The 26,384-nt window shown below is 45.9% G+C and overlaps 2 protein-coding genes across 4 annotated transcripts in view; both read right to left on the bottom strand.

Annotated features, from left to right (window-relative positions):
- Positions 1–3,922, bottom strand: part of LIMK2 (LIM domain kinase 2) — a 54,625-nt gene extending 50,703 nt beyond the window's left edge. For 2 of the 3 annotated variants that reach the window (XM_083478649.1, XM_083478650.1), the window contains exon 1: positions 3,556–3,761. Coding sequence is in view for 1 of the 3 variants with exons in the window: in XM_083478647.1 (XP_083334773.1) it covers positions 3,556–3,595 (40 nt within the window). In the remaining 2 variants the exon portion in view is untranslated. Of the gene's footprint in view, positions 1–3,555 lie in introns of all 3 variants that reach the window. The other variant, XM_083478647.1, reaches the window with a different exon arrangement.
- A 4,268-nt stretch (positions 3,923–8,190) lies between these two features.
- RNF185 (ring finger protein 185) lies at positions 8,191–26,122 on the bottom strand. Its single transcript, XM_083478936.1, has 7 exons — positions 25,983–26,122; positions 20,312–20,526; positions 18,623–18,641; positions 17,263–17,375; positions 15,305–15,359; positions 13,136–13,253; positions 8,191–11,120 (listed from the first exon to the last, which is right to left on the bottom strand). The coding sequence occupies exons 2-7, from the start codon at positions 20,482–20,484 to the stop codon at positions 11,023–11,025; spliced, it is 576 nt and encodes a 191-aa protein (XP_083335062.1). The 5' UTR covers positions 20,485–20,526; positions 25,983–26,122; the 3' UTR covers positions 8,191–11,022.
- Between the last annotated feature and the right edge of the window lie 262 nt (positions 26,123–26,384).

Raw genomic sequence — 26,384 nt, 5'->3', positions numbered from 1 at the left:
GTAAGGGATGATGGGAGTTGTAGGAGTTCATCAAACAACCTCTGGAGGACCACAGCTCACGTCTGTGTTAAAGGTTATTTCAACTGACACAGTAAAAGGGAATACAGTGGTGCCCCGCAAGACGAATGCCTTGCAAGACGGAAAACTCGCTAGACGAAAGGGTTTTCCGTTTTTTGAGCTGCTTCGCAAGACAAATTTCCCTATGGGCTTGCTTTGCAAGACGAAAAACGAAAACTTCTTGCAAGTTTGTTTCCTTTTTCTTAACACCATTAATACAGTTGCGACTTGACTTCGAGGAGGTTTTTTGAGGTTTTTGAAGACTTTGGTGATTTTTGAAGCTTTTCCAAAACTTCTTTTAAACTTTTAAAACTTTTTTTTGGGGGGGGGTTGGATTTTGGGTTGGGGTGTTTGGAATTCAAGGACTTGGTGTTGGGGAGGGGTTTGCAAGAATCTGGAAGCGTGTGTTTTTTTCCTGCATTTTTATGATTTTCTGTGACCATTGGGCCACTCTGCTGGTTTTTTTAAAAAAATCTGGATTTGAATTTCTGTATGGTGGGTGGCTGGGGGAACAGTTGAGGAGGGGTTTGCAAGAATCTGGAAGCTTGTGTGGTTTTTTTTTTTTTTTTGCATTTTTATGATTTTCTGTGACCATTGGGCCACTCTGCTGTTTTTTTTAAAAAAAATTCTGGATTTGAATTTCTGTGTGGTGGGCAGCTGGGGGAACAGTTGGGGAGGGGGTTCTTCAGCAAGAAGCAAAGAGTGGAAGAGGAACCTTCTTCGAGTTGTCCCCCAGAGTCTTAGAAAATGTACTGTACACTTTGTTGATTTTTAAATGTTTTTCTGTCATGTTTAGAAACTTAATTTATTGTTCCTTCAATTTTTGAAATGCTCTTTACAGTATGTGTGACTTTAAAGAGCACTTAATAAACTCTTGTTGTACCAAATTTGGCTTTGTTTGGACTTTTTTTGACCATAGGAACACATTAATTGAATTTCAATGCATTCCTATGGGATTTTGTGCTTCGCAAGACGAAAAATTCGCTAGACGAAGAGACTCGCGGTACGAATTAATTTCGTCTTGCGAGGCACCACTGTAGCAGGCAATTTCTTAATTTCAGACATACCTAGTGCAATGCAAATATGTGGCCACCCACTGCATGACTCTGCAAAAGGAAGCTAATCCACATATTTACAATAATTGTTTCAGCCACCTCATTTCTCCATTGCTTACTGACATTCCTTTCATAAAAGTAGCAGTGACTGCAGTGCAAAGGATTCTGGGGTGTGTCCTAGGGAGTCCATCTGGTGTGCTAGGCCAAGGATGGGGGAACCTCTGCCCATATGTTGCTGGACTACAACTCCCATCATCCCTGACCACTGGCCAATGCTGACAAGGACTGATGGGAGCTGGAGTCCAGAAACATCTGAAAGACCATAGGTTTTCCAGCCTTGTGATAGGCAGACCTGTTGAATCTGTTCCCACGTCCAACCCCATATGCCTGCACCAGCTTCCCTCAGCAGCTGTTCATTACAAGGGAACACTTATGGAAAAAATAATTTTCAGTAAGTCTGGCTTCAATGACTGGTGCTCTCATTAGACTGGTGAGGACTGCAGCCCAAAACATCTGGAGGACACCAAGTTGGCCAACACCACCACTGAGAAATATTTCATCTCAAGGCCCCATTTCTAGGAATGCAGCTTGAAAGCTTCTTGGCTAAAGCACATAATACTTTTAAGTGTTGTAAGCAACAGCTTCACCATGGCTGTTGTCAACGATACCACAATCTGATAAACTGACAGAATACTAGTAGCGCAGCCCTGATAACCTACATTCTGGAGATAAGCACAATTAGAGAGCTGCTAGGATGATAATAATAATTACAGCTTCCATCTAGAGAAGCATTTCAATGAATACATCCTGATGAGAGATGTTGGTCAGCATGACAACAGAGAAAGGTTACAGAAGGTGTGTATGCAAAAGGTGAAGTGCCCTGTGATCTTTAGATGAAGGGCAGTATACAAACTTATTACAGTGGTACCTCGGTTTACAAACTTAATCCGTTCCAGAAGTCCGTTCTTAAATCAAAACCATTCTTAAACCGACGTAAAGTTCTCAAACCAAGACACTATTTCTGGTTTTGCGGAGTTTGTAAACCAAATTGTTCTTAAACCGGACTGCTCTTAAACCGAGGTACCACTGAAATAATAAGCAAATAAGTTTAGCCATTCAGAAACACAGATAGGGAGAGTGGCAGTCTACATTTGCTAGCCTTAAAACTGTATTAACTGAGCCAACAATCCCCAGGCCAGCTGAGCTGAAGCTATGACATTTGAGATGCAACCCAATGCCTATTTGAAAGTCAATGGCAGAGCACTCATTTGTTTTAATAGAGTGGGATTGCAGATTTAGCTACATAAATTTAAGTACACTGCCAGCATATTTACAAGTCAGGTGTAAGTGAACTAGAGATCAGCCCAAGACCTTTTAATTGTCTTCAGCATCCACCTTGGTATTGTTGCTTAAACTAGTATAAAATTTATTATGCGCAGGCAGAAATAATAAGCAACTGTCATCCTTTCACACCCCTGCTTCGGAGCAGCTATAGAGGCCTGCATGGATGCTGTCCAATAAAAACTACATGCAGCTTTGGAAATTCTCAAGATTAAGCATACATCCAAAATAACCTTCAACTGAAAGCAAGTAAGTCAAACTCAGAGAAAAGTCAATGGATCCAATGGGCTTCAGTTACTCATGTTCACAGATGTCAAGGAGTCTACTTTGAATAGGACTTGGGGCACACCGTACACAATCCTGGGAACTGTAGTTTCACCCTCACAGAGCTACAGTTCCCAGCATTCTCTGGGAGAAGTGATTTACTTTAAACGTGTTGAATTGTGGTATTCAATGTACAGTGGTACCTCAGGTTAAATACTTAATTCGTTCCGGAGGTCCGTTCTTAACCTGAAACTGTTCTTAACCTGAAGCATCACTTTAGCTAATGGGGCCTCCTGCTGCCGCCGCACCGCCGGAGCACGATTTTTGATCTCATCCTGAAGCAAAGTTCTTAACCTGAAGCACTATTTCTGGGTTAGCGGAGTCTGTAACCTGAAGCGTATGTAACCTGAGGTACCACTGAATGGTGTGCCTCTGCCCTTAGTTGGACAAAACTCCTAGCTTTTTAAAAACCCAACGTATACACAATCATTTATTTAACTAACTCGCTGTTTGTACCCCTGAGAAAGTAGTAAGAGAGGGGAAGAACCGGCCTAGCCTTCCCGGTTCGCACGATCCAGTCCAGGCAAAAAGACCGGCAGGTCGGTGGAGGCCTTGCCTGCCTTCCTGCCATGCTCGCTTACTAGGAACACCTGGCTGTCCTTCGATGGAAACAGGGCGCTGGGATACAGAGGCCCCGCCCGCCCCGTTCACCTCCGCCCTTCCCCTCCCCGTTGCCCGGCAACGAGGCTCCGGCCACGCCCACCCCGGACAGGATGAGGGAGCGCGGGCGCGCCAGGGAAAGGCCGGGCTGGGCTCCTCAGCAACGGGCTTCTCTTACCCGTTGTTGCTGCCGCTGCCGCGGCTACGAGCCCGTCCATCTCCCCGGCCGGGCAACCTCCTCCGAGCTTCCCCTCAGCGAAGCCCAGCCGCGCAACCGAGGGTGACGTTATCCGGCCCCTACGAAGCGCGGGGTGGGTCACATCTCCCTCCGCCTCAGAAAGGACACCGACGACGACGACGCACCTGGACCTTCAGGCGGCACCCCGCCCCCTCCTCCCGGCGGAGCTAGGCCCCGCCTCTTTCCCCCGCAGCGACCAATCGCTTGCCTCGGCTGACTTCCCCGCCCTCCCTCGGCTATCATTTCTAACCAATAGGAGCGCCGGACTGGGCCGTGGCCGCCCGCCCCGCTTCTGTCTTCGCTCGTTAACCCGCTGGCTCGTTTCTAACGCCCGCCCCCTGCCGGGGACCAATCAGAGCCATCCGATCCTGCCCACTTAGCCGCTGCACGTGCAAGAGGATCCGTCCGGTGATGTCATCGCTAAGTTTCCCAGGAAGGGCGGGGGTCGGGGGAGAGCAGGGCAGGAGGTGGGGCGGTTGTACGATGAATGGTTGCCTAAGGAAGAATTCCGGGAAAAGCTCAAGCTTGCACAGTATTTTCTTGTGGTATTCTGGGTGGCCTAACAAGGGCGTCAAGCCAATGTTGCATCCCTTTATCCCCCTTTTGTAGCATCCTTTTATCCCAGGTCCCATTTGCACCATAAATTTAAAGCGCCATGATGCCACTTTGAACAATAGGTAAAGGTAAAGGGACCCTTGACCATTAGGTCCAGTCGTGACCGACTCTGGGGTTGTGGCGCTCATCTCGCTTTATTGGCCGAGGGAGCCAGCTTACAGCTTCTGGGTCATGTGGCCAGCATGATTAAGCCGCTTCTGGCGAACCAGAGCAGCGCACAGAAACGCCGTTTACCTTCCCGCCAGAGCGGTACCTATTTATCTACTTGCACTTTGACGTGCTTTCGAACTGCTAGGTTGGCAGGAGAAGGGACCGAGCAATGGGAGCTCACGCCGTCGTGGGGATTTGAACCGCCGACCTTCTGATCGGCAAGCCCTAGGCTCTGTGGTTTAACCCACAGCACCACCCGCGTCCTTTGAACAATAACTTTCTCCAAAGAATCCTGAGAAATGTAATTTGTTACGGGTGCTGTGAGTTATTAGGGGAGCCCTGCTATTTCCCCTTCCTAGCAGTCTAGCAGGCAATCCTTCTTCCCAGGGAACTCAGGGAATTGTAGTTTTCGGGGGAATAGTTGGTCTCCTAAACAACCCTCAGTACCTTTAACAAACTACCGTTCCTACCATTCTCAAGGGAAAGCCATGTGCTTTAAAATGCATGTTGAATGTACATACTGTGAGGAAGTCACCTCAAAGAGGAAGGAGTCAGGGAACATTCACACCATACATATAAGCAGGACAATAACACTTAAACAAGCTTTCCCCCCAAGAATCCTGGGATATCAGAGTTCTTAGAATACTACCGTATTTTTCGCCCTATAGGGCGCACCGGCACATAGGACGCACCTCGGGGTTTTTTTTTGGGGGGGGGTGAATAAAAAAAAATTATTTCCCGAGCTTCCCCCGGCCCCAGCCCCCAGAACAGGCTGCTATCCACAAGCCTTGCGAGCCCTGCGGCAACTCCCGCAGCTTGCAAGGCTTGCGGACACCTCCGGAGGGCGCCCCGTGCTTCGGGCTGCAGGCTACTGCCCGCAAGCCTTGCGAGCCTGGCGGCAACTCCCGCCGGGCTCAAAAAGCTGGCAGATAGCTTCCTGAAGCCTGGAGAGCACTGACGCCTCTCGCTCTCCAAGCTTCAGCGAAAGCCTGCATTCCCCCCATAGGATGCACACACATTTCCCCTTCATTTTTGGAGGGGGAAAAGTGCGTCCTATACGGCAAAAAATATGGTATATTCTTCCCCCAGAGCTATAATTTCAAGAGTGGTTTAACAAAGTCAATCCCTCTGCTCTGCTAACTCAAGAGAATTGTAGTGGGGTGGGGAATTCTCCCAACAACTCACAGCACCCTTAAAAAACTCCAGCTCTCAGGATTCTTTACGGGAGTTTAAAATGCTTCTAATGTATGGTGTGAACGTGGACCCTGAGTCTCCTTTTTAATAGTTCTAGTGGGATTGTTTATTTTTAATTACTGTATTTTTCGCTCTATAAGACGCACCAGACCACAAGATGCACCTAGTTTTTGGAGGAGGAAAACAAGAAAAAAAATATTCTGAATCTCAGTAGCCAGAACAGCAAGAGGGATTGTTGTACAGTGAAAGCAGCTGTGCAGTGAAAGCAGCAATCCCTCTTGCTGTTCTGGCTTCTGGGATAGCTGTGCAGCCTGCATTCGCTCCATAAGACGCACGCACACACATTTCCCCTTACTTTTTAGGAGGGAAAAAGTGAGTCTTATAGAGCAAAAAATATGGTATGTTTGTCTGTATTTTAACAGTATAACTGGTTTTTATATTTTGTAAACCACTTAGAAGCTTATAGCAAAATAGAAATCAAATAATAACATTCCAAAACTGCTATTATAATAAGGGGAAAAATCATGGTGTGCTGATTTACTCCACTGCCCAGCTCATCAGGGTGCCACTTCCCACGGGTCCCTCCAGTCAGCAAAAGAAGTCATCTCCAGACAAGTCAAAGAAGCAAAGCAGCGGCGCCCCAGAAGATGCTGGGGCGACAGGATAGTCAGAGGAAACAGTACGATACATGGTATCCACTTATTGCTACAATTTTATAGACTGCTTTTCTGTGCCTCTTTGCTGTTGTGTATGTATGGTGCTTGTGTAAACAGTCATGGTTCTGACCTTAGTTTGAGGCTGTGGTGGGGACTTGGGATTTTTGAGGAATCGTTTAACTGCACACCCCACCCCTGATTTTAACAACAATCACCTGTCATACTTGTAATGGCACATACCGTATTTTTCGCCCTATAGGACGCACTTTTCCCCCTCCAAAAATGAAGGGGAAATGTGTGTGCGTCCTATGGGGCGAATGCAGGCTTTCGCTGAAGCCTGGAGAGCGAGAGGCGTCGGTGCGCACCGACCCCTCTCGCTCTCCAGGCTTCAGGAAGCTATCCCCCCAGCCCGGCAAGCTCCCAGAGCGATGCCAAAGCTGCACGCAGCTTCGCCATCGCTCTGGGACCCGTTCTGGGTGCTGGGGAAGCTCGGGCTTCCCCCGCCCCCAGCCACGCAAGCTCCCAGAGCAATGCTGAAGGTGCGTGCACCTTCACCATCGCTCTCGGACCTGTTCTGGGGGCTGGGGTCGGGGGAAGCTCGGGCTTCCCCCACCCCCAGCCCCGCAAGCTCCAGGAGCGATGGCGAAGGTGTGCTCACCTTCGCCAGCGCTCTCCGACCTGCTCTGGGGGCTGGGGAATCTCGGGCTTCCCCCAGCCCCGCAAGCTCCGGGAGCCCCGGGGTCGGGGGAAGCTCGGGGGGGGGGATAAATTTTGTTCCTTTATTCCCCCCCCCCCCCAAATCTAGGTGCGTCCTATGGGCTGGTGCGTCCTATAGGGCGAAAAATACGGTGCTTGTTCCTGGCACACACGGGAAATAATAAAAATACAATTTAAAAATCGGCACTATGGTTTTAAAAAACCACCCAGAGTTTAAACTATCATCAAAAGAATTTAAATGACTGCAGGGCCTCTCAATGAAATATGCGAAGTTGAGACCACTTTGTTCCGATTTGTCCCACTCCTCAACTGTCACCTGACAGCAGCCACTCAGCCTTCCTAAACTTGGTGCCCTCCAGGTGTTTTGGATGACATTTCCCTTCAGCCCCAGCATCACATAGCCACGCTGGCCAAGACTGATGGGACTTGTAGTCTGGGACACTGCATCATGCTACAGCAGAGATGGGAAGAAGGCTCCTCCATCAACCTTTTTGGCTTCTTACCCTGATTCGTTTTCCCATTCTAGCTGGTATTTTTAGGAACTCTGTAACTAACAACTCTGATGCCTGATCTTTTTTTTTTAATTTTAATTTTTATATCTATCTATATATTGAAATGCAACATACAGATTACTGAAATATAGTACCGTAGATTTGTAGAGTTGGAAAGGACCTCAAGGGTCATCTAGCCCAACCCCCTCCAATGCAGGAATCACAGCTAAAGAATCCCTGGATGCCTGATCTTTTTTACCTGGAATTTGCTGCCACAAATTCCTTTGCCTACAAATTGAGAGAAGGCTACCAGTGTAACTATGCTCTACCTCCATAATTGTTTGGAATCTTAAGTGGGGAGAGTTGCTCTTGAACTCAGGTCCTGCTTGCAGGATTCCAGTTGGGCAATCTGGATGGCCACTGTGGGAACAGGATGCTGGACTAAATCTGCCTTTTGGCCTGATCAAGCTGAAGGGCTCTCACTCCCCCACTCACCCCACTCTCAAAATCATTTCATTCACAAGACCTCCACCCCTTCTAAAGTTCCCTCTGGGGCAACTGTGATAGTACCAAGTTGCATATGAGTAACAACATTATTATGCTGATTAGACTTAAGAGACCCCAAATATCAGAAGGTGTATAAGCAGAGCCTTTACTTCAAACAATATGGCTGACTTGCCTCTTCAGCAACATTCCTATGGCTACAGATGACTAAATGACAGTAACAAGAAGAATTCCACGCAGACGTAAGGTAATGTAAAAATGTGTTTATTCTAAATTACTTTCACAACAGTGAAAATTAGTGAATCACAATGGTGTTGCACAGTGGTGCCATCTTTTGCTAACCATAGGCCAAGTACAATCAATACATGATTTTTTTTTGGGGGGGGGAGAGATAAAGAATACAAATACAAAAAAAAAAGAACACAGCAGGGGAAAAGGGGAACTCCAGAGGCCATTTCAAACCCGCAAGTAAAATATGACATTCCAGAGGGGAAGCTGTGTTTGTATGCAGAAATCCAAACAGCAGAGTGTTTTTCTGGCACCTTAAAAAGCAGGCTAGACTGCAAAATCTTCTGCCTCCATTAAAGACAACTCCAACAGATGCAGGCAACAAAGTGGGGATGTAGAGTCCATGAAAGCTTACACTACAATAAACTTGCTGGTCTTTAAGGTGCCACAAGACCCTTTGCCGTTTCAGGAAAATATGGAGACTGGACCATTTGAACATTAAATATACAACCCACATGAGCCATTATCAGTGGGACTCACCCCAATCCATCACCTTCTGAATCAGGCTAGGTACTTTTGTGGTCACCTTGGTTGACAGATCCCCTTCTGCTCAGGTAGCAGCTGGCAAAGCTATAATACTCCACATGTTTAAAAGGTCCATCCAAGGAAGTTAAATCTGCTTTAATATTTTAAATCCATAACAATTTTCTCTTTCCCGAGTGCCACAGATTTTATTCTTTTTTTTTAAAAAAAAAGCTTTACAGCAAACCGTTTAACAAGATTGCTTTCAGAAGGGCAGCTTTAGTTCCATGGTTCTCATTTTCATGAACTGTAAAAAGAAGGAAATGCCAGAGATCCCTTATATATTATGATGGTATTCAGTTTACCTTATCAACAGTAGGTGGCACCATCTTCCCCCCCAACAAAACTAAGATATGCAGGTTCTAGGAGGCAGCACAGGTTACAGTCTTTTTTATGTCGCTGACAGGCCCTTGAGCACTTTTTGGAAAACCATTGACAGAAGGATTTTGCATTTTTAGAAAAGGGAAACGCTCTCACTGTGACTACTGGGAATGCAATGACTGGTTTTTACTATGCTATCAGACCTTAGTCAAAAAAAAAGAAGCCCCCTTATGCAATTTGTTCTTTTCAGTATTGCTGGCTGTGATTTGTTCAGCAACTCATAAAAAATTGCTGCTACAGAAATTGGGAAAGGAGTAGGGAGAAAAAAACGAGATCAAAACGAGAGAGAAACCCAGGAGTCTTTGAGAAGAGACCCTTAGATTTACAAGAAAGTGTGAGGTCAGGGAGTGAGGAAGGTTCATTTTTGGTCCTGTGAATCTCCCAGGATTCAGCAGCAACAGTTTTAAAGCAACATTCCCAGGCTTCTTCCACTCCTGCAAAGGAATCCCTTGTGTAAATAGTTCAGATCCATTTAAGTGGGATACTCTTCCATGTGGGTCCCACTGAAACAAAGAAGACAGCTCCCCCAACCTGGTGAGATTTTGGATTACAAATGTGGGGAACCCTTGGCTCTCCAGATGCTGTTGAACAAGAATTCCCATCATCCCTGGCCATTGGTGATATGCATTGTGGCTAAGAGGGGCCGCAGGTCCCCCACTCCCGGACTACAACATATGGAGAGACAACAAGGCTGGGAAAGGTGGAAACCAGAGCATGGCTCTGATTTGTTTCAATGGGGCTTGTGTAGGAGAGCTTCCTGCTGCCTCATGCTCATGATCGACCCTTCAAAATATTATCTTTGGTCATCTGAAAAAGCTTACGCACTAACTAATGACCCCTTGGAGCTTGAGAACAAGCCCCCAAGTTAGGCTGTTATTCTCACTATGCAGAAACTCTTATGGGGGAAGAACAAAATGCTCAAAAGAAGATTGTCCTCCACTTTTCCCAAACTAACCATTCCAAGAAGTTGGGGGACGGGGAGACGACAATTTTGGATTCATCTCAGGAAGGAGCAAATGAGTGTCAATGACTACAGTAACCAGAACTCTCTATATCCAAATTAAGAGCTGAAAGCTGTTATACAAGTTTTAGGAAAACAACACTGCTTTCATCCATGCGGAAGTGTGCTGTGCAACAAGCCCAGAGGGGACCCCTCTGGTGTCCAACATCCCCACCCCCAGCCCTGAGATGAGAGAACCTGCCCCATCTGGTTCCAGGAAGTTTAGGTATCTTATTGTTTCAGGGTGAGAGAGTCTCTTATCCCTTAACTTATTTTAAATATCCCTGGGAAAAGGTCAGCCAGGTGGGAAACAGCAGGAAGAGAATACTCCTAAGGTGACCTCCTACCTGCCGCCTGATGGTCTTCCCAAGTTGTACTCACATAAGAAGACAATTTCCAGGAGCAAGTTGGGTTTCGGTCAATCTATGCAACTGGATTCTGAAGCAGTCGGTCCATTGATCTCCTTCCCTTCAGTGCTGTTGGGTTGCAAGGCTCATCTGAGAAACAGGGCAAGTGTTTCCGTGCCTGGCCTTGCCACCCACTCTCCCTCCAGGGCCAGCACCTGGTTTAACGGCTTGGCACATGATTTCAAACAATGCTCCCTCTTGGCATGTGGAGCTCAAAGCTAGGTTCACAGCCTTAGCCAGTTACCTGTTGCGTGACACATGGCTGGACTTTAGAATGCTTTTAAAGAGAGACCTTTAATTCCATTTACTCTGGCGTAATAAGCAAGAGTCCTCCTCCCACTGCAGCAGACATCGGGGCTTGCGGGAGCCCATGAGCTATGGAACCAGACACCGAGAGGCTGGCAGTGGGGCACGGAGAAGAAGAAGCAGTCGTCTGTGACCAGTTCGGAGCCCCACAAACCATGGTACAATACAGGGCAAGGTTAAGCGATCAAGAGCCAGAACATGATCACCAGGGCCACAAACAGGAAGAGGCGGGACAGGAACTGTTCGTCCACATACTGGGGAGTCCCTGGAACTGCTGGGAAGACAGAAAGAAAAGGGAACCTCTCTCAGCAAACAAAAGCAGTGTATTTCCAGATCCAATAGCAGAAAAGCATGGAATCAGCCGCCATTCTGCATCTTCATTATAAGACTTCCCTAGGCCCTTTCAACTGTCCCAAGTTATCTGAAGGATTGCTTGAACCCATATCAACAATGGCAGCCTTCCTCATTTGCTCATGGCCTCAGTTAGTGAAAATGGCAGGGGTGACAGGGCCTTTTAAGTGGGAGCACCCTGGATCTGCAGTTTGCTGCCTGTCAACATTCAAAAGTTACAGATAGGTAGCCGTGTTGGTCTGCCATAGTCAAAATAAAAAAAATTCCTTCCAGTAGCACCTTAAAGACCAACTAAGTTAGTTCTTGGTATGAGCTTTCATGTGCATGCACACTTCTTCAGATACACTCTGTGTGTATCTGAAGAAGTGTGCATGCACACGAAAGCTCATACCAAGAACTAACTTAGTTGGTCTTTAAGGTGCTACTGGAAGGAATTTTTTTATTTTAACATTCAAAAGATTAGCACACTGCAGGCCTCTGAAAAGGCTCTGAAGACCCTGTTTCACCAAACGATACATTATATTTTTGCTCTGTGAAATGGATAAACCGGGTTGTTTTGGTTCTGGGTTGTGTACGTGTTTTATTATTGCTGGATCATTTCACTTTTATAGTGGCTCAGAATTTGCTGAAACGTTGCGTTTTGCACTGCTGTTACATTCTGGAAATGTATATTACATAAGCCACCCTGGGGAGCTTTGCTCAGAAAGTCAGCCTGTGATTTTTAAAAAATTAATAATAATAGTGATATCCCCTACTGGGACGCGGGTGGTGCTGTGGGTTAAACCACAGAGCCTAGGACTTGCCAATCAGAAGGTCGGCGGTTCGAATCCCCACAATGGGATGAGCTCCCATTGCTTGGTCCCTGCTCCTGCCAACCTAGCAGTTTGAAAGCATGTCAAAGTGCAAGTAGATAAATAGGTACCGCTCTGGCGAGAAGGTAAACAGCGTTTCCATGTGCTGCTCTGGTTCGCCAGAAGTGGCTTAGTCATGCTGGCCACATGACCCGGAAGCTGTACGCCGGCTCCCTCGGCCAATAAAGCAAGATGAGCGCCACAACCCCAGAGTCGGCCACGACTGGACCTAATGGTCAGGGGTCCCTTTACTAGTCATATCCCCACATCTTGTATTGTTGTGACTCCCTGCATATAGCCAGAGCTAAGAAGGACAAGGCAACATCCGCAGTGTCCATGAAAAAAGCAGAAAGGTGATCAAGTAAGGATAGCGCGACTGTCACTGAAAACACCCAGCACATTTCAAGTTGAAAGCATTGGTTTTAAGAAGTCTCTGTTAGCAAATGGCAGAGTAAAAAATTAATTCTTAAGTAGTACAAACCCACAAGGGTTTTCAGATTTGCTTTCAAATCTTAACATAAGAGACAGGAAACTTAATATATTTGGTGGTGGACATGAAATACATTTACGTCAAGGGCCACCAAAGCCCCAAAGTTATGTGAAAGGCTTTGGCTCATGCACAAAGGAGGGGGCCTGCTCAGGATTCAGGGCCACCGAAAGTGACTCAACTGGTTTTACTCCATATAGAGAGCACTGATGCTAATCAGCTTGGAGGCTGTTCCTTACAAACTACCAGTGAGCTACACTTGATCTTAGCCAAAAGGCCGAGAAGCGATACAAACTACCAGTGAGAAGCACTGCTAAGCAGAAATGTATTGTTCTCACTTTGTACTTCAAAACAAAAATGGAACAGAAGATAAGCGGCACTCATCTGATTGAAGTTTTAAAAACAGAATAGCTTATCTATATTTAAAGGGTTCTAAACAAATGAAACATCAGGACTTAGCCCTGGTTACACAAACAGCAACGCAAGTACAATGGACAGGTGCCAGCTTTTTTTTGATCTGCCAGTCCTATAATTATGGTGAGTGCAACCAATGATTTGCTGGCTTGCTAGGGTTTTTTTTTATTCGAAAGTGCTCCTTACCTGGGGGAGGCCGACCGTCATTTATGTTGAATGCTGTAGCGAATATACCAAAAGGAAATGCCCCAATTCCAAACGACATTTGAAAGCCTCCATCGCCAAACCCAAAACCCTGGAAGCCCTGGGAAGAACCACAAATGGGGGAGGGAATAATGAAACCTTCCAAGCATGCTAGTTTATGAAGTGAAATGCTGACCTGTTTGCCTTCTCTATGATTTACTATGACTGGTCCCTGGCTGTGTGCCATGATTTACACACCCACCCACCCACCCACCCATTCACACACACCCGCACCTCTCTCATGAGCCCAAAGTGTCCCCTCACAGAAGAGCCTGCTCACTGTATCTCTGCACAATTTCCTGCTCTCGCCTCTTTCCACTTAGCCTCTGATGGGGACGTCTGGATTGCCCTGTCACTTCTGAGGCAGAGATGCAGCAAGACACCTGCTCTTAGAGACCATTATCTCTTTGCATCTTTATAAATTACAAGGCCTGCCAAGAGAAGCCACAACACAGGCAGAAACATAGGGACCCAGCTCCTTTCCTCCTTACTACAGTCTGAAAGGAATCCTTTTCGAGGTGAAGGAGTTTGTTTCCAATTTAGATCCAGAAAATAAGTGTGACACACCTATCAAGAATGTGGGAAATGTTGCACCAGGATTACACCAGCCTTCCACAACCTGGAGCCTTCCAGATAGTCTTGGACTACAATTCCCATCAGCCTCAGCATCACATATGCTGGCTGGGGTTGATGGGAATTGCAGTCCAATGAGAGAACTTGCCACAGCTGAGCCTCTCTCTCTTCGCATGGGACAGGCCACATGGCTTGTGCTACCAGCTGCTGGCCACCTGATCAGAGACGGGGCATTCTGTGCTGATCCTCAAGGCCATGCCAGTAGAGCAGAATGCAAGCAAGGCCTTTTTGCTCCAGCAGTCTTAGTGCTGGCAGCAGCATCTGCTAAAAAGGTGCTGTCAAGTTCAGCTGCTGATTTAATAAGGCACCACCAACTCTGCAGGGAGTGCGGAGAAAAGAAAAAGGCTTCTTAATGACACCCAACAGAGCTGTTTGTTTGAAGCAATGAGGCCCACAGGTAGACCCTGGAGGCTCCAAGCTGCCTTGCATGGAAAAATGCAATTATTTCATCAGGTCAGGTGTGCTCCCCATCTTCATGCTAGGAAATTCTGCAGCCTGTCCAATATCTCTCAACCCCACACTATTTATAACCCCCATGTCTACACACACTGTATGTTTACACATATCAATCTTCATTCCCCAGTAGCACAGACTTGTTGGAGACCAACTATAATCAGAGGCTGTTTACATACACAGTCCCCACAGGCTTTCAAAATCCACATTTTTATAAAATCCTACAAAAAGGAAACATGATTACTGAGAGCCAGTGTGGTGCAGTGTTTACAGAATCAAACTAAGAGACCTTAGGAGGCCATGAGGCTCATTGTTCAGCCATGAGGCTCACTGAGTGACCTCTGGCCATTTACACTCTCTGCTTAACCTACCTCACAGGATTGTTGTGAGGATGAGGAAGAGTGGGACAGGTGATCAGTGCTGTCTTCAAGTCCCACTTTTGGCAGGAATTGGCTTTGTTCAGGACCTCTGGTTGGGAGCTCTCAAGCAGAATCAATCCCAGTGTCACTGAATTTAAGAACTGTGCTTGCCAATAAACTATTCAGAGCCCATTTTAAGGCTTCCAGTGGTTTCTTTGTGACTGCATTTTTACTTGCTCCACACCTGATGCAATATATTATGACATGTGAGGCGGATGGGTGTGGCTTGAGGGAAAACAGCCTCATGGGCCAAATTAGGTCCACGGGCTGGAGGTTCCTGACCACAGGGCTAAAAGAATGTACAAGGGGCCAACAGGGGAAAAGGAAAATCATTCTCCAACCCAAGGAAAAGTATGGGAGAGTGGCAGGTCACCCAGACTACTGTCTCCTGTAGGTTTGCCCTGTCAGGCTGGCTGGGGCTGATAGGAGCTGTAGTCCAAGACATCTGGAAGGCACCAGACAGAACAAGGCTGTTCTGATGCTTTCGTTTAAGCTTGTACGTTGCACTTCATAGCCCTAAGGGTGATCAATATGCCTTTTTGTCTCATTTGTACTTCTGGGAGATACAGAAGTAACCCCCAAAGGCTGCAAATCGTAGCTTACTCACCCCTCTGTTTTCCGGCTCAGGTCTCTGGCCTTGAGGCCGCGGTGGTGTCTTCTCTCTGCAAGAGACAATTCATTCAGTCAAGCCCAGCCCAGCTCTGGTCAACTCTGGGACCTGATGAACACCACCTGGACCCAAGAGTTCCTTTCTTTCCTTCCACTGCATTCCAGCCATAGGGGGTGGGGTAGCTGAAGAGGTGTTTCCATGCCTATCTTCCTCTTTAATTGCTGGCCTATGTTGAAACTCTTATCATTATTATTTGGGAGAGAGAGAGACAGAGAGTGTTGCATCAGTGTGACCACCACAGACTGTAAGAGGGTGGAGACCTTTCACAATAGAGGAATATAGGAAGCTACTTGACATCAAGTTAGACCATTGCTCCACCTAGCTCACTACGGTCTACTCTGACTGGCAGCAGCTCTTCGGGGTTTAAGGCAGGAAGTATTTTCCCAGCCCTCCCTGGAAAGGCCACTGGGGATTGAACCTGGGACTTTTAGTCTGCAAAGCAGATGTTCTACCACTGAGTGACAGCCCGACACTATACTGAGTCAGTCCACTGACCAATCCAACTCAGTATTGTGTACCCTGACTGACATCAGATCTCCAGAGTTTCAGGAAGGAATCTTTCCCCAGCTTTAACTGGAAATGCCAAGGGTTGAACCTTTGCATTTGAGACAAGGGGGCAGCAGCTGGGTGATGGAGCTGCAAATGACTATCAGACGTCAATAAGCTGGTAATAATAATAATAATAATAATAATAATAATAATAATAATAATAAATACACCACCCATCTAGCTGGGTTGCCCCAGTCACTCTGAGAGGCTTCCAACGCACATAAAAACATAATCAAACATTAAAAACTTCTCGATACAGGGCTGTCTTCAGATGTCTTCTAAAAGTTGTATAGTTATTTATCTCCTTGACATCTGATGGGAGGGCGTTCCACAGGGAGGGTGCCACTGCTGAGAAGGCTCTCTGCCTGGTTTCCTGTAACCTCACTTCTCGCAGTTAAGGAATCACAGAATTGTAGAATTGGAAGGGACCCCGAGGCTCATCTAGTCCAGCCCCCTGCCAGGCAGGAATTGAGAACGTTTGATAGTCTAGTATATGAGTCACAACACTTTTCACTGCCACTTTTACAGTTTACAGCAATGCTTCATAGCATAATGAAGTGTCTTTTGCACTGATGTGCCTATTGGGGCTGATGTTATCAGACTGGGTTCTTTTAAAGACCGGCTCAAGTTACTTATTCCTACAGATACACATTGCATAATTCTAAATCCTTAGAAACACTCAGGATCTCAAATGCATTTTCATGAACAGTGTTGCCCAGTTCTCATGCTCTAATCAGCCTTGTCTGTCAGCCTGCAGTGAAGGGGAATAGCGAAGTTCTCGTACACAGGCAAATGCTCCAATTCCAGCTCAAATTATTTCCACAGGTTAACAAATTAAGCTAAATAGTTTTAATTGGATTTTGGATTAATTAATTGTTGTTGTTCTCAAATTGACGGTGTTATTATCTTCCTTAGTGGGTTATGCAAAGCGCCATTCTGTATAATGCTTTTTTTAATAGTGTAGTACACTAGGGGGCATTGGGGATGAGTTTATGGAACCAAGGGGGTGGCAGCCCAAAAGGGTTTGGGAACCACTGCTACAGACAGTTCAAGCAGGGAGATTTTAATAGATAAGACTACAGATGGGTGAAGGCTTTGCAGGCATTTGGCAACAATATCAGCTAAACACACCACGTTCACTTCTGCAAATCCCACTCCATAAGGGCTTTGTAACACAGGCATGGGGCACCTTTGGCTCTCCTGATGTTGCTGAATTACAACTCCCATCATCCCTGACCATTGGCCATGCTTCCTGGGGGCCAGTGGGAGCTGTAGTTCAGCAACAGCTGGAAGGCCGCAGGTTCCACACCCCTACAGCTGTAGGAAATAGCTTCCAACATTCTTACCTGGGGTCCTGCTGTCCGGTGCTGCCCCTTCCATAAAGTGGGATGACCTTGTCGCGGCTGATACCTGCTTTACATACAGGACACACCTGCCGATTGGGCCTGGTCTCTAACCACTGAAAAGGCAGGAAAGAACGAAGAAACCTGAGCAAGAGACTAGAGATGTGCCTTGCATGAAGCACACAGGACTCCCTATTGTGCAATTCCCTTCCTAGAGAGGCTAGTCTGGCTCCTTCCTTTCCATCAGCAGCCCAAGACCTCCCTGTTCAGAAAGGCCTTTGGAAACGAGATGCAATCTGTATTTTAATGCTGGTTCTGAATGTGATTTATTTTATTTTAAATATGGTTTTTAACTAGTTTGTTTTCATCCCTTTGTGTTTTAGAACGAGGTTTGTAAAATGCTGTAAGTCTCCTTGAATCAAATTTGGGAGAAAGGTGGGATTTAAATACATTAACGAATCAGAATCATAATACCACCACCGAAAGCATATGCTAAGTGTCATCGCATGTGCCATTCACAAAATCTTCTGGGCACAAGGAATCATCTCCGCCTCTCCGCCACTGCTAAACATCTTCTCATGCTCTCAGCACTTTGGGACCATTTTTACTGCATGGTTCTGTGGCAGCAATTTCCCAATCTGGCTCCCTTTAGATATTTCACTCTAAAACACCTTCATTTCAGCCAGCATGTACTTCAACTCCCCAGCATTGTACAGCTGTGCTGGCTGAGGCCAGTGGGACCTGGAATCTACAGCATCTGGAGGGCCCCAGGTTGACAAAGGCTATTGTGTGGCATGCAGACTCTTCTACCCCTTTTGTGGCCTGACCCACACTTTTTCCTCGGCATCCCTTAACATACAACAGGCCACAACTCTTGTCTCAGGCCTTTAAGCTGCACACTAACATATGGCCTCTCCCACCCCAGTATTTGGAAGTTGGTGCAGGGCACAGAGATGGAAACTCCTCACTTTTGCCAGTGACAAAAGCAGGTGACACTGACATAACCTCATTTTCATATTTATACTGACCTACCTTTACAGAGCTGTTGCACCAAGAGAATGTACAAAAGTGCTCTGAACACTCAGCCACCTCGCAGATACTTATTATTTATCTGTGCCATCTCACTGAAACCAATAGAAGCTTCCAACAAAGAACAATCAGCCCCACAGAAAAAGCTGCAGATTACAAACTATTGCATGCAAACGGTTATTAGCAGATTGGGTTGCCCTAGAGATCTCTGGTGCACAGGCACCATTTAGAAACTGAAAGGGATATTGCACCTTCTCACTTCCCCCAGAGAGCTGAGGGGTTGACTGAGCAAGAGGAGCTGATGAAAGACAAAGCAAAAGAAAAGCTGCCTTACCTGGTGTAAACAAGGCCAACTGTTGAGAATCCCAGAATGATTTGTTCACAGGGCAGGAGGAGAGCAGCGGTGGAGGCAGGAGGAGAAAAGGGAGAGAGATCAAAATACACTGAGCAAGCAATAGACTGGAATCCAGCCCTGCCGGTTCCACAGTTGGGTATTAAAACAATAATATTTAAGTAAGAAAGCAGCTAGGGGTGTTTTTTTAAAAAAAAATTGCTTCACTTCCAGATAATACAATTTGCTTCTCTTCTAGGTAGTACCAAGCCTTATGCAGTTGAGGGAGTTGGATATGGTTAGCCTGGATAAGACTGAGATATGATATGAAAGCCATCTTCAAATATCTAAAGTGCTGTCGCAATGTTGCATGGAAGATGAAGCAAGCTTGCGTTATCCTGTTCCAGAGGGTGGGACCAGATCCAATGGATTCAAATTACAAGGAAGGTTAGACCAAGTAAACATTAGGAAGAACTTTCTGGCAATAAGGGCTGTTCGATAGTGGAACAGGCGCCTTCGGAAGGTGATGGACTCTCCTTCACTGGAGGTTTTTAAACAGAGGTTTGGTGGCAGTCTGTCAGGGGTTCTTTGGCATTCCTGCATTGCACTCAGGTGGCAGGTGGCCAGCCTGCAGATTTCCCCAGTGCATCAGAAATTCCTGTTCATGCATTATTTTATTTTAAGTAATGATAGGAATGGAGGGAGAAGGAAAATCTGGCTTATACAGCTGTCCTGGGCGCACACTCTGAAATGGGCACGAGGCAGAGGGGTGGAGAGAATCACCCCAACTTTACCTAGAGGCAGCTGAGCTTTACATTCAAGCAGCCTCAGAAAAAGAAGAACCCAACACAGTGAAACTGGAGTATGCAAATGGAGCATGAACTAACAGGACCACACGAGGGTATTTTGGGCTGAAAGTTGTTTCCGCACAGGCGTGGCAGCATCTAGAACTGGCTTCTCACCAGCGCTGTGGAAAGGCCTTCCTCAACCTGGCGTCCCCTCCATACGACGACTTAGTCAGTGTTCAGGGACAATGGAAGTTATGTTCCCAATAAGAACAAGAATAATGATGATTTTTCCATAGCCGCTTTGTCTTATGGCCGATTTTATCATACGTGTTTGAATACACATTCATTCACCACTTAAGGCATTCTATATTAAACAGTTTATACATTCACAATCAAATACGTAAAGCAGCAAAACTGCACTCATGCCAGTCTCCAGGCTCTGCCACGCTCAAGGTTTACCACAGCACTGAGGGCAGGGCTCTCCGGGTAAAGGTGTGGCACTAGGAAAGCAGTGGCTCTAACTGAGTTCCATGGACAAGTGCATCCCAGACCACAGCAGGGGCCTGATCCTAGCACACCTGGCATCACTGTGCCCACAACTGCACCCCTTTCATACACCCTCATGGGATTAAACAGCTGCCATTCATTCCCATGGGAAGAATGCAAAGAGCCAGATGTGGGGAACTGAACTTCCCAACTGACACCTGGCTGGCAGGGGCACTGCCAAGGAGAGAGACGAGTGAGGGGCACACACAGGAGTGGGAGTGGAGAAGCAGTATTTGTTTGAGGGGTTTTTTTTTAATAAAAAAAAACCACACAAACTTTTCTAACATTTATGTAGGCAACTCAAGAGCTTGGTGTAGAAAGCAGATGAACAATTGGCCAAGAGCACCAGGATACTGACCAGAAGAGGTGCCCGCATAGGCTGATCACAGCATCCTTGGCCGTATCCAAACAGATGTTGCACTCGAAAGTGCTGTCCTGGCTTGCCCCGTCCCCGCTGCTGCTGTTGCCACTGGTCCCGCCAGCATTGTTGCTTTCGGTGGAGGTAGAAGCTGCTGGCCCTTTGCTGGCCATTCTTGTCACACCCAGTCAGGAAATTTTTAATGCAATTGAACTCTGAGAAAGAAAGAAAGAAAGAAAGAAAGAAAGAAAGAAAGAAAGAAAGAAAGAAAGAATTTAGGGGATGCCATTATATTATTTCCCTAATCCAGACTCAAGGAGGAGATGGTGGCACTACCGTATGTCTCCAACCTGGCATCCTCCACAGGTTTTGGAGTAAAGCTGGGCTGGCTGGTGCTGGAGTACAAACACCTGGAGGGCACCAGATTGAGGAAAATAATACTCTATAGTGTTTATTTTTGTACAGTGAAAGCCCTCAGGCCATTTTTTATCGTAGTCCAGAGAAATCTTGGGCAAGCTGAGCAACAACCTGGTTTTAATATACCCTCATGACTGGCACTGGTGGGACCAGAGCAATCTCTAGGCCTCCCAGTGAGTTCCCTGCTTGTTTCTTTTAACCGAGCCCCACAACATTTAGCATAGTTTACAAACACTCCCTGAAGTTCAGTGCATGATAATAATACATCCAAAGCCTTTTTTGGTTTTTAATTCATGGCACTTCCCAGTGGGCTTGGCACAGCTAAAGCTGGGGATGGGTTTAACAAAGATGCATGGATGCATAGAGGAACACCTTTGAGAATTAAACAGAATATGCTAAAAAAACCCAAAAAACTTTCTCAATTTGTATTCATTCAATTAATCTTAAGATCCTTCATTTCCAACTTAACAAAATCCACAGACAAGCCACCATGTGTCTACAACTCAGGGTGTAAAAGCAATATACTGGCCCACTTATTGCAACAACATCCACCCTAACATTCAAAAGCTAAAAACAACCACCAACAATTAGACAAAATAATTGATTTCATCTGGCAGCTCCATGTTTTATGCATGAAAAAAATGACAGCAATTTAAACTGAGGAATCATTTACTCTTTAACAAACTACTCAATGAATTTATTAAAATTCAATGGTATCAAACAAAACACAACTTGGAATTTAACAAACAGGACCCTCCCACTCATTGTTCAAAGAAAGGTTCTCCCACTCATTCCTGCCACGTCAACAAACCAAAACATATATAAACATGGGTGTTCTTGAAAACTCGGCTCACCAATTATAATTTACCTGCTGGCAAATGACTAATCAAACTTTCGTAGATTACCCTACTAATTAAAGCTTACAGCACTTGTAAAACCCAGCAGTGTGTAAGCAGCTGAGAAGTCCACTTCTTACACCCGTCTTAATACACTATGCCAAAAACAGAATCCCCTCCCTGCTATCTTAGCATTTTGCCTCCCTTACCTGAAGCGAATTCAGCCCCTCTCTGCTTCCTTTCCTTGCAAAAACGCCAAAGGAGAAAGCACAAGTACTGAACCGGGACCTTATCCGCATCGCCACTTGGCTCCTGTGAAATGGTGCTTTTTGCATAGGGGAACGCAGCTCCACAGTGGGTCCAGAGCAGCTTAATGCCCACATCACCAGAACTTGGCAAGTGGGAAAGAGGAGGCACCTATTTCAACAGAACTCTTTTCATTCAGTTACATCATTTTGCAGGGGGCTCCCAAAGGGCAGCCTTGCAATCAGCTAGCAAGCTTTAATAGATGCAGCTTCTGAGCTCTACAGATTTTTCAGTGGTTCAGCCACTGCTAGTAAAATCATGCATGCATTTCAAATGAAAAAAAGTGGCAAAACACACACACACCTTCATTAAGCCGGGCACTTCTCATGAAACATTAAGCTGCAAGCTTATGAACGTTCTAGTGGTTTCCTGCTTTGGAGAGAAGTTATCTAATCTGGACGTTACCCTTTTATATAAGTGTCTGCACCCAGGATATACATACACCTTGCTTTACATGTTGACTTCTCGAGGCTCTATTTCCCATTCTGCTATACTGCCTTGGACCTTTGCTCCAGTTTTGCAATTCTCAGCTATCCTGAGCCTTCAAGCCACTGACAGCACAATCCTATCTATGCTTATTTGGAAGTAACCCCAGTTTGTTCAATGGACTTACTCCATAGTAAATATGTTTATGATTTTTATTTAAATAGTCTTTTAAAAAAAATTGTATAAGCATTGTAACAAAGTCTGGTCATCTGTGACTACAAAATCTTTTGAATTAATTATGCACAGCTCACTAGAAGCAAACAAGCTAACATCAAAAACAAAACAAAATCAATGCCTGTGGAATAGGGTTGGGAAAATCTCTGGTGGTCACTCATCCAGGCAGCTAAATTTCGTATTTTGACACACATGATTTTTCAAATATTTATTTGTCTCTTTGCAGGGCTGAACATTAGGGACCCAAAGCATTTTTCCAGACTGGATTACTGGATAACTTTGGGAGGGGCTGCCCAGATCACCTCAATATGATCTCCTGCACAGATGTTCATTTCGTTTCACGCTCTTAACATACTAGTTCCTAAGAAAATAAAAACATTGTCCAGTAGCACCTTAGAGACCAATTAAGTTTGTTCTTGGTATAAGCTTTCGTGTGCACATGAAAGCTTATACCAAGAACAAACTTAGTTGGCCTCTAAGATGCCACTGGATAATTTGTTTATTTTTTTATGTATTTCGACTGCGTCAGACCAACACGGCTACCTACCTGAATCTAGTTCCTAAGAAAACATTTAGCATGCATTATTCCTTTATTCTGGAAAAAATATACCTCCAATTTAACCTGTTAGATCATGCATGTAAATTATCTCCATGTCTGGAATAGTTCTGCATTAATACATTTATAGTAAAGTCTTTTGACTTCACCCTTAAAGGCACACTCCTCCATTGTCTCCCGAGCCAGACGGATTCCAGAAACAACAAAGTAAGGTCAATATCTGCACATGCCCAAGCATGGTGGTGGTGGTGGTTGTTTTAAAAAGGCAGCCACCACCCTATGTAACTAATTGGGAGTAAACCCTGCTGAACTCAATGGCACTTACAAATGCTCTGGTTTTGAATGGATAAAAATGAAGAAACACATAGGAATAAATCACCAGCACTTACACAGAATTTATAAACAATCTTAACAATGAACAACGCTAATTGAATGGAATTAAGTAAGACCAGTTCACTCAATATTTTTCATGTATCAGTTAAGAGCCTTGCACTATGCCTGCACCAAGATGTAAAGGCTTGGGGCAACCCGAGAGATTCAAGATAACAGCAAATTTTTGCCTATACGGCCTGATACAGGGGGAAATGGAGTCTTTGGGAAACACACAAAAAACAAGCCTTTTAAAAGTTTAGAACTGAAAGCTACATGCCATTAAAAAACATACTGACAGCAATCCTGGCTTGGTTACATTGTGCTGGATATATCGCTAGCCTTTTAATGTTGTAATCTGTTCATTACAAGAAGAGGGTTCATTTTCCAAGCTGCTACTCTATTCTATTTTATTTCAGAATTTATTAGCCACTCTACAATCAGAGAATACCCAAGTGATGCACAGACCCAAGAGGGAAAACTGCAGGAAAAAACACTTCAGTCTGATAACATGGAAGTCTACACACTATTCTGAATCCCAAAATCTTTGGTTTTTTTAGGCCTCCCTGTAACTGATCACCACAGGAATGCAGTGAGTGGGGAGGGGCACCTCTCTTCCTCACTCTGCACTACAAGGCAAGAAGTACATTTTAAAGTTTAAAAAGTAAAAGATCTTGAAATATGGGTCCCCCCAACAAAATTTAAAATCCGGCTTTGTAATTCGGAATTTATGTGATGTGATTTAATTTGATTTGATTGGCCGGTTAATAAAAATTATTTAAAAATAATAATAAAAAGTAAAAGAGGTAGTGTGCTGGGCTGTTGGTTCATCTAGTCCAGTATCTTGCTTTCAAACATGGTCACCTTGGTGCTTTCAGAAAGGACATGAAGGTGTGCACTTTCCTAAATACCAGCAAAGTGTGTTTTTAAAAGAACCTGAAGTTGGCAGCCCATCCTCCATACCCTATAGCAACTGATATTCAGAGGTAGATACTGTCCCTGAACATGACGGTTCCAATTTGCTACCATGGCCAATAAATGTCTGCAGACCTCTCCTCCTTGAATGCATCAAATCCTGCAATTTCTGTTGCAGACCATTTACAATCACAGAAATAAGGAGGGTCCCAAAAGAATACATCTCAAGTGTGAAGATTTTGTGCGAGTTTTAATCTGTTTGTAGTTTTTCAATGGTTTTATTTTTAAATGTTTTAAGCAGTTGTTTTTAACAATCATTATATATGAAGAGAAAGAGAGTACACTACTTTCAGGCATTTCCCCCCCCCTTTTTTTTACAATCAAACAGTATATAGATTCTACGAAACAAATAAAAGCCACAGTGCAAACATGCCAAGTCTTCAGCATAAGACAGCCAGTATACCACAGCAGCTACAGTGTTGGACCAGGACCTGGGAGAGAGACTAAGGTTCAAATCCCACCACAGCCATGAAACTCACTGGGAGACCTTGGGCCAGTCACTGTCTCTCTAGTCCTAACCTACCTCACAGGGTTGTTGCGAGGATAAAATGGACAAGGGGAGGAACGTGCCAGACACTTAGAGCTCCTTGAAGAAAAGATAGGATATAATAAATAATAGCAATACAGTGGTACCTCGGGTTACAGACACTTCAGGTTACAGGCGCTTCAGGTTATAGACTCCGCTAACCCAGAAATAGTACCTCAGGTTAAGAAATTTGCTTCAGGATGAGAACCGAAATCGTGCGGTGGCAGTGGGAGGCCCCATTAGCTAAAGTCGAACCTCAGGTTAAGAACAGTTTCAGGTTAAGAACTGACCTCCAGAACGAATTAAGTTCTTAACCCGAGGTACCACTGTAATAATGTTGGGGGAAATAAGGTTCTGTTCAGCTACAACAACAACAACAACAACCATGTTGGGGAGAATAAGGCTCTACAGTATTCGGCTACAACAACAATAACGTTGGTGGAAATAAGGCTGTATTCGGCTATCCTACCACTGATAGGCTCTCCCTCCCTACCCAGCTGGATTGGGCCAAGCTGGGATCCATGGAGATTCCAGTATTCCGTTTCCAACAGCGGTCAGCCAGACGAGTCCCCCCCCCCCTTTACAGTGGTACCTCGGGTTAAGTACTTAATTCATACCGGAGGTCCGTACTTAACCTGAAACTGTTCTTAACCTGAAGCACCACTTTAGCTAATGGGGCCTCCTGCTGCTGCCGCGCCGCCGAAGCACGATTTCTGTTCTCATCCTGAAGCAAAGTTCTTAACTTGAAGCACTATTTCTGGGTTAGCGGAGTCTGAAACCTGAAGCGTATGTAACCTGAGGTACCACTGTACATGAGGGGATGATGAAAGGCTACGTACTGAGCCTGACCAGCAGCCTCGACCCCTATACCCCCCACCCCACAGAGAGCAGGAGGCGAGACGGAGCCCCGGCACTTGCTCCCAAGGCGGGAATTCTCTCCTGACAGGCCCCCGGCCCGGCCAAGGTCAAGCTCCCCCTTCGCCGACCTCGGGGGGCCTCCCCCTTTGCCTCCTGCGGGGCTCTCACCGGAGTCGGCGCGGGCTCCTCCGGCTGGCGCCTTCCGCCGCTCGCGGCCCTTCGCTCTCTCGAACTCCACCTCCGCCCGAACGGCAACTGTCACCTGATTTCTTCCCCTAGCCGGAAGCCCGGCCCCACAACAGGAAAGGGGGTCCCTTATCCCAAGGGCACACGCCGTCCCCCAGCGCAAAGGGTTCTCCCTGTTGCCCAGAAGGCAGCCGCGACAAAGGTTCCGCCTGCCAAAAGGCCCGCCGCTCTACGGGAGTCGGTTGCTTCCTCGGAGCCCGGGCCTAGCTCTGTGAGAAAGGTGGAGCCGAGCCCAGGGCCACGTCACTTTAATGTATGGAAATAGACGACGAGGAGGAGGAGAATGAAGGATTCATGACACGGTGTGGCAGCATTTGCACTTCG

This window comes from Podarcis liolepis, assembly GCF_965112155.1.
Source record: "Podarcis liolepis genome assembly, chromosome: 15".
NCBI classification, from domain to species: Eukaryota; Metazoa; Chordata; class Lepidosauria; order Squamata; family Lacertidae; genus Podarcis; species Podarcis liolepis.
Note: the sequence above shows the minus strand (reverse complement) of the source record. Positions and strands in the feature narration are given on the sequence as shown.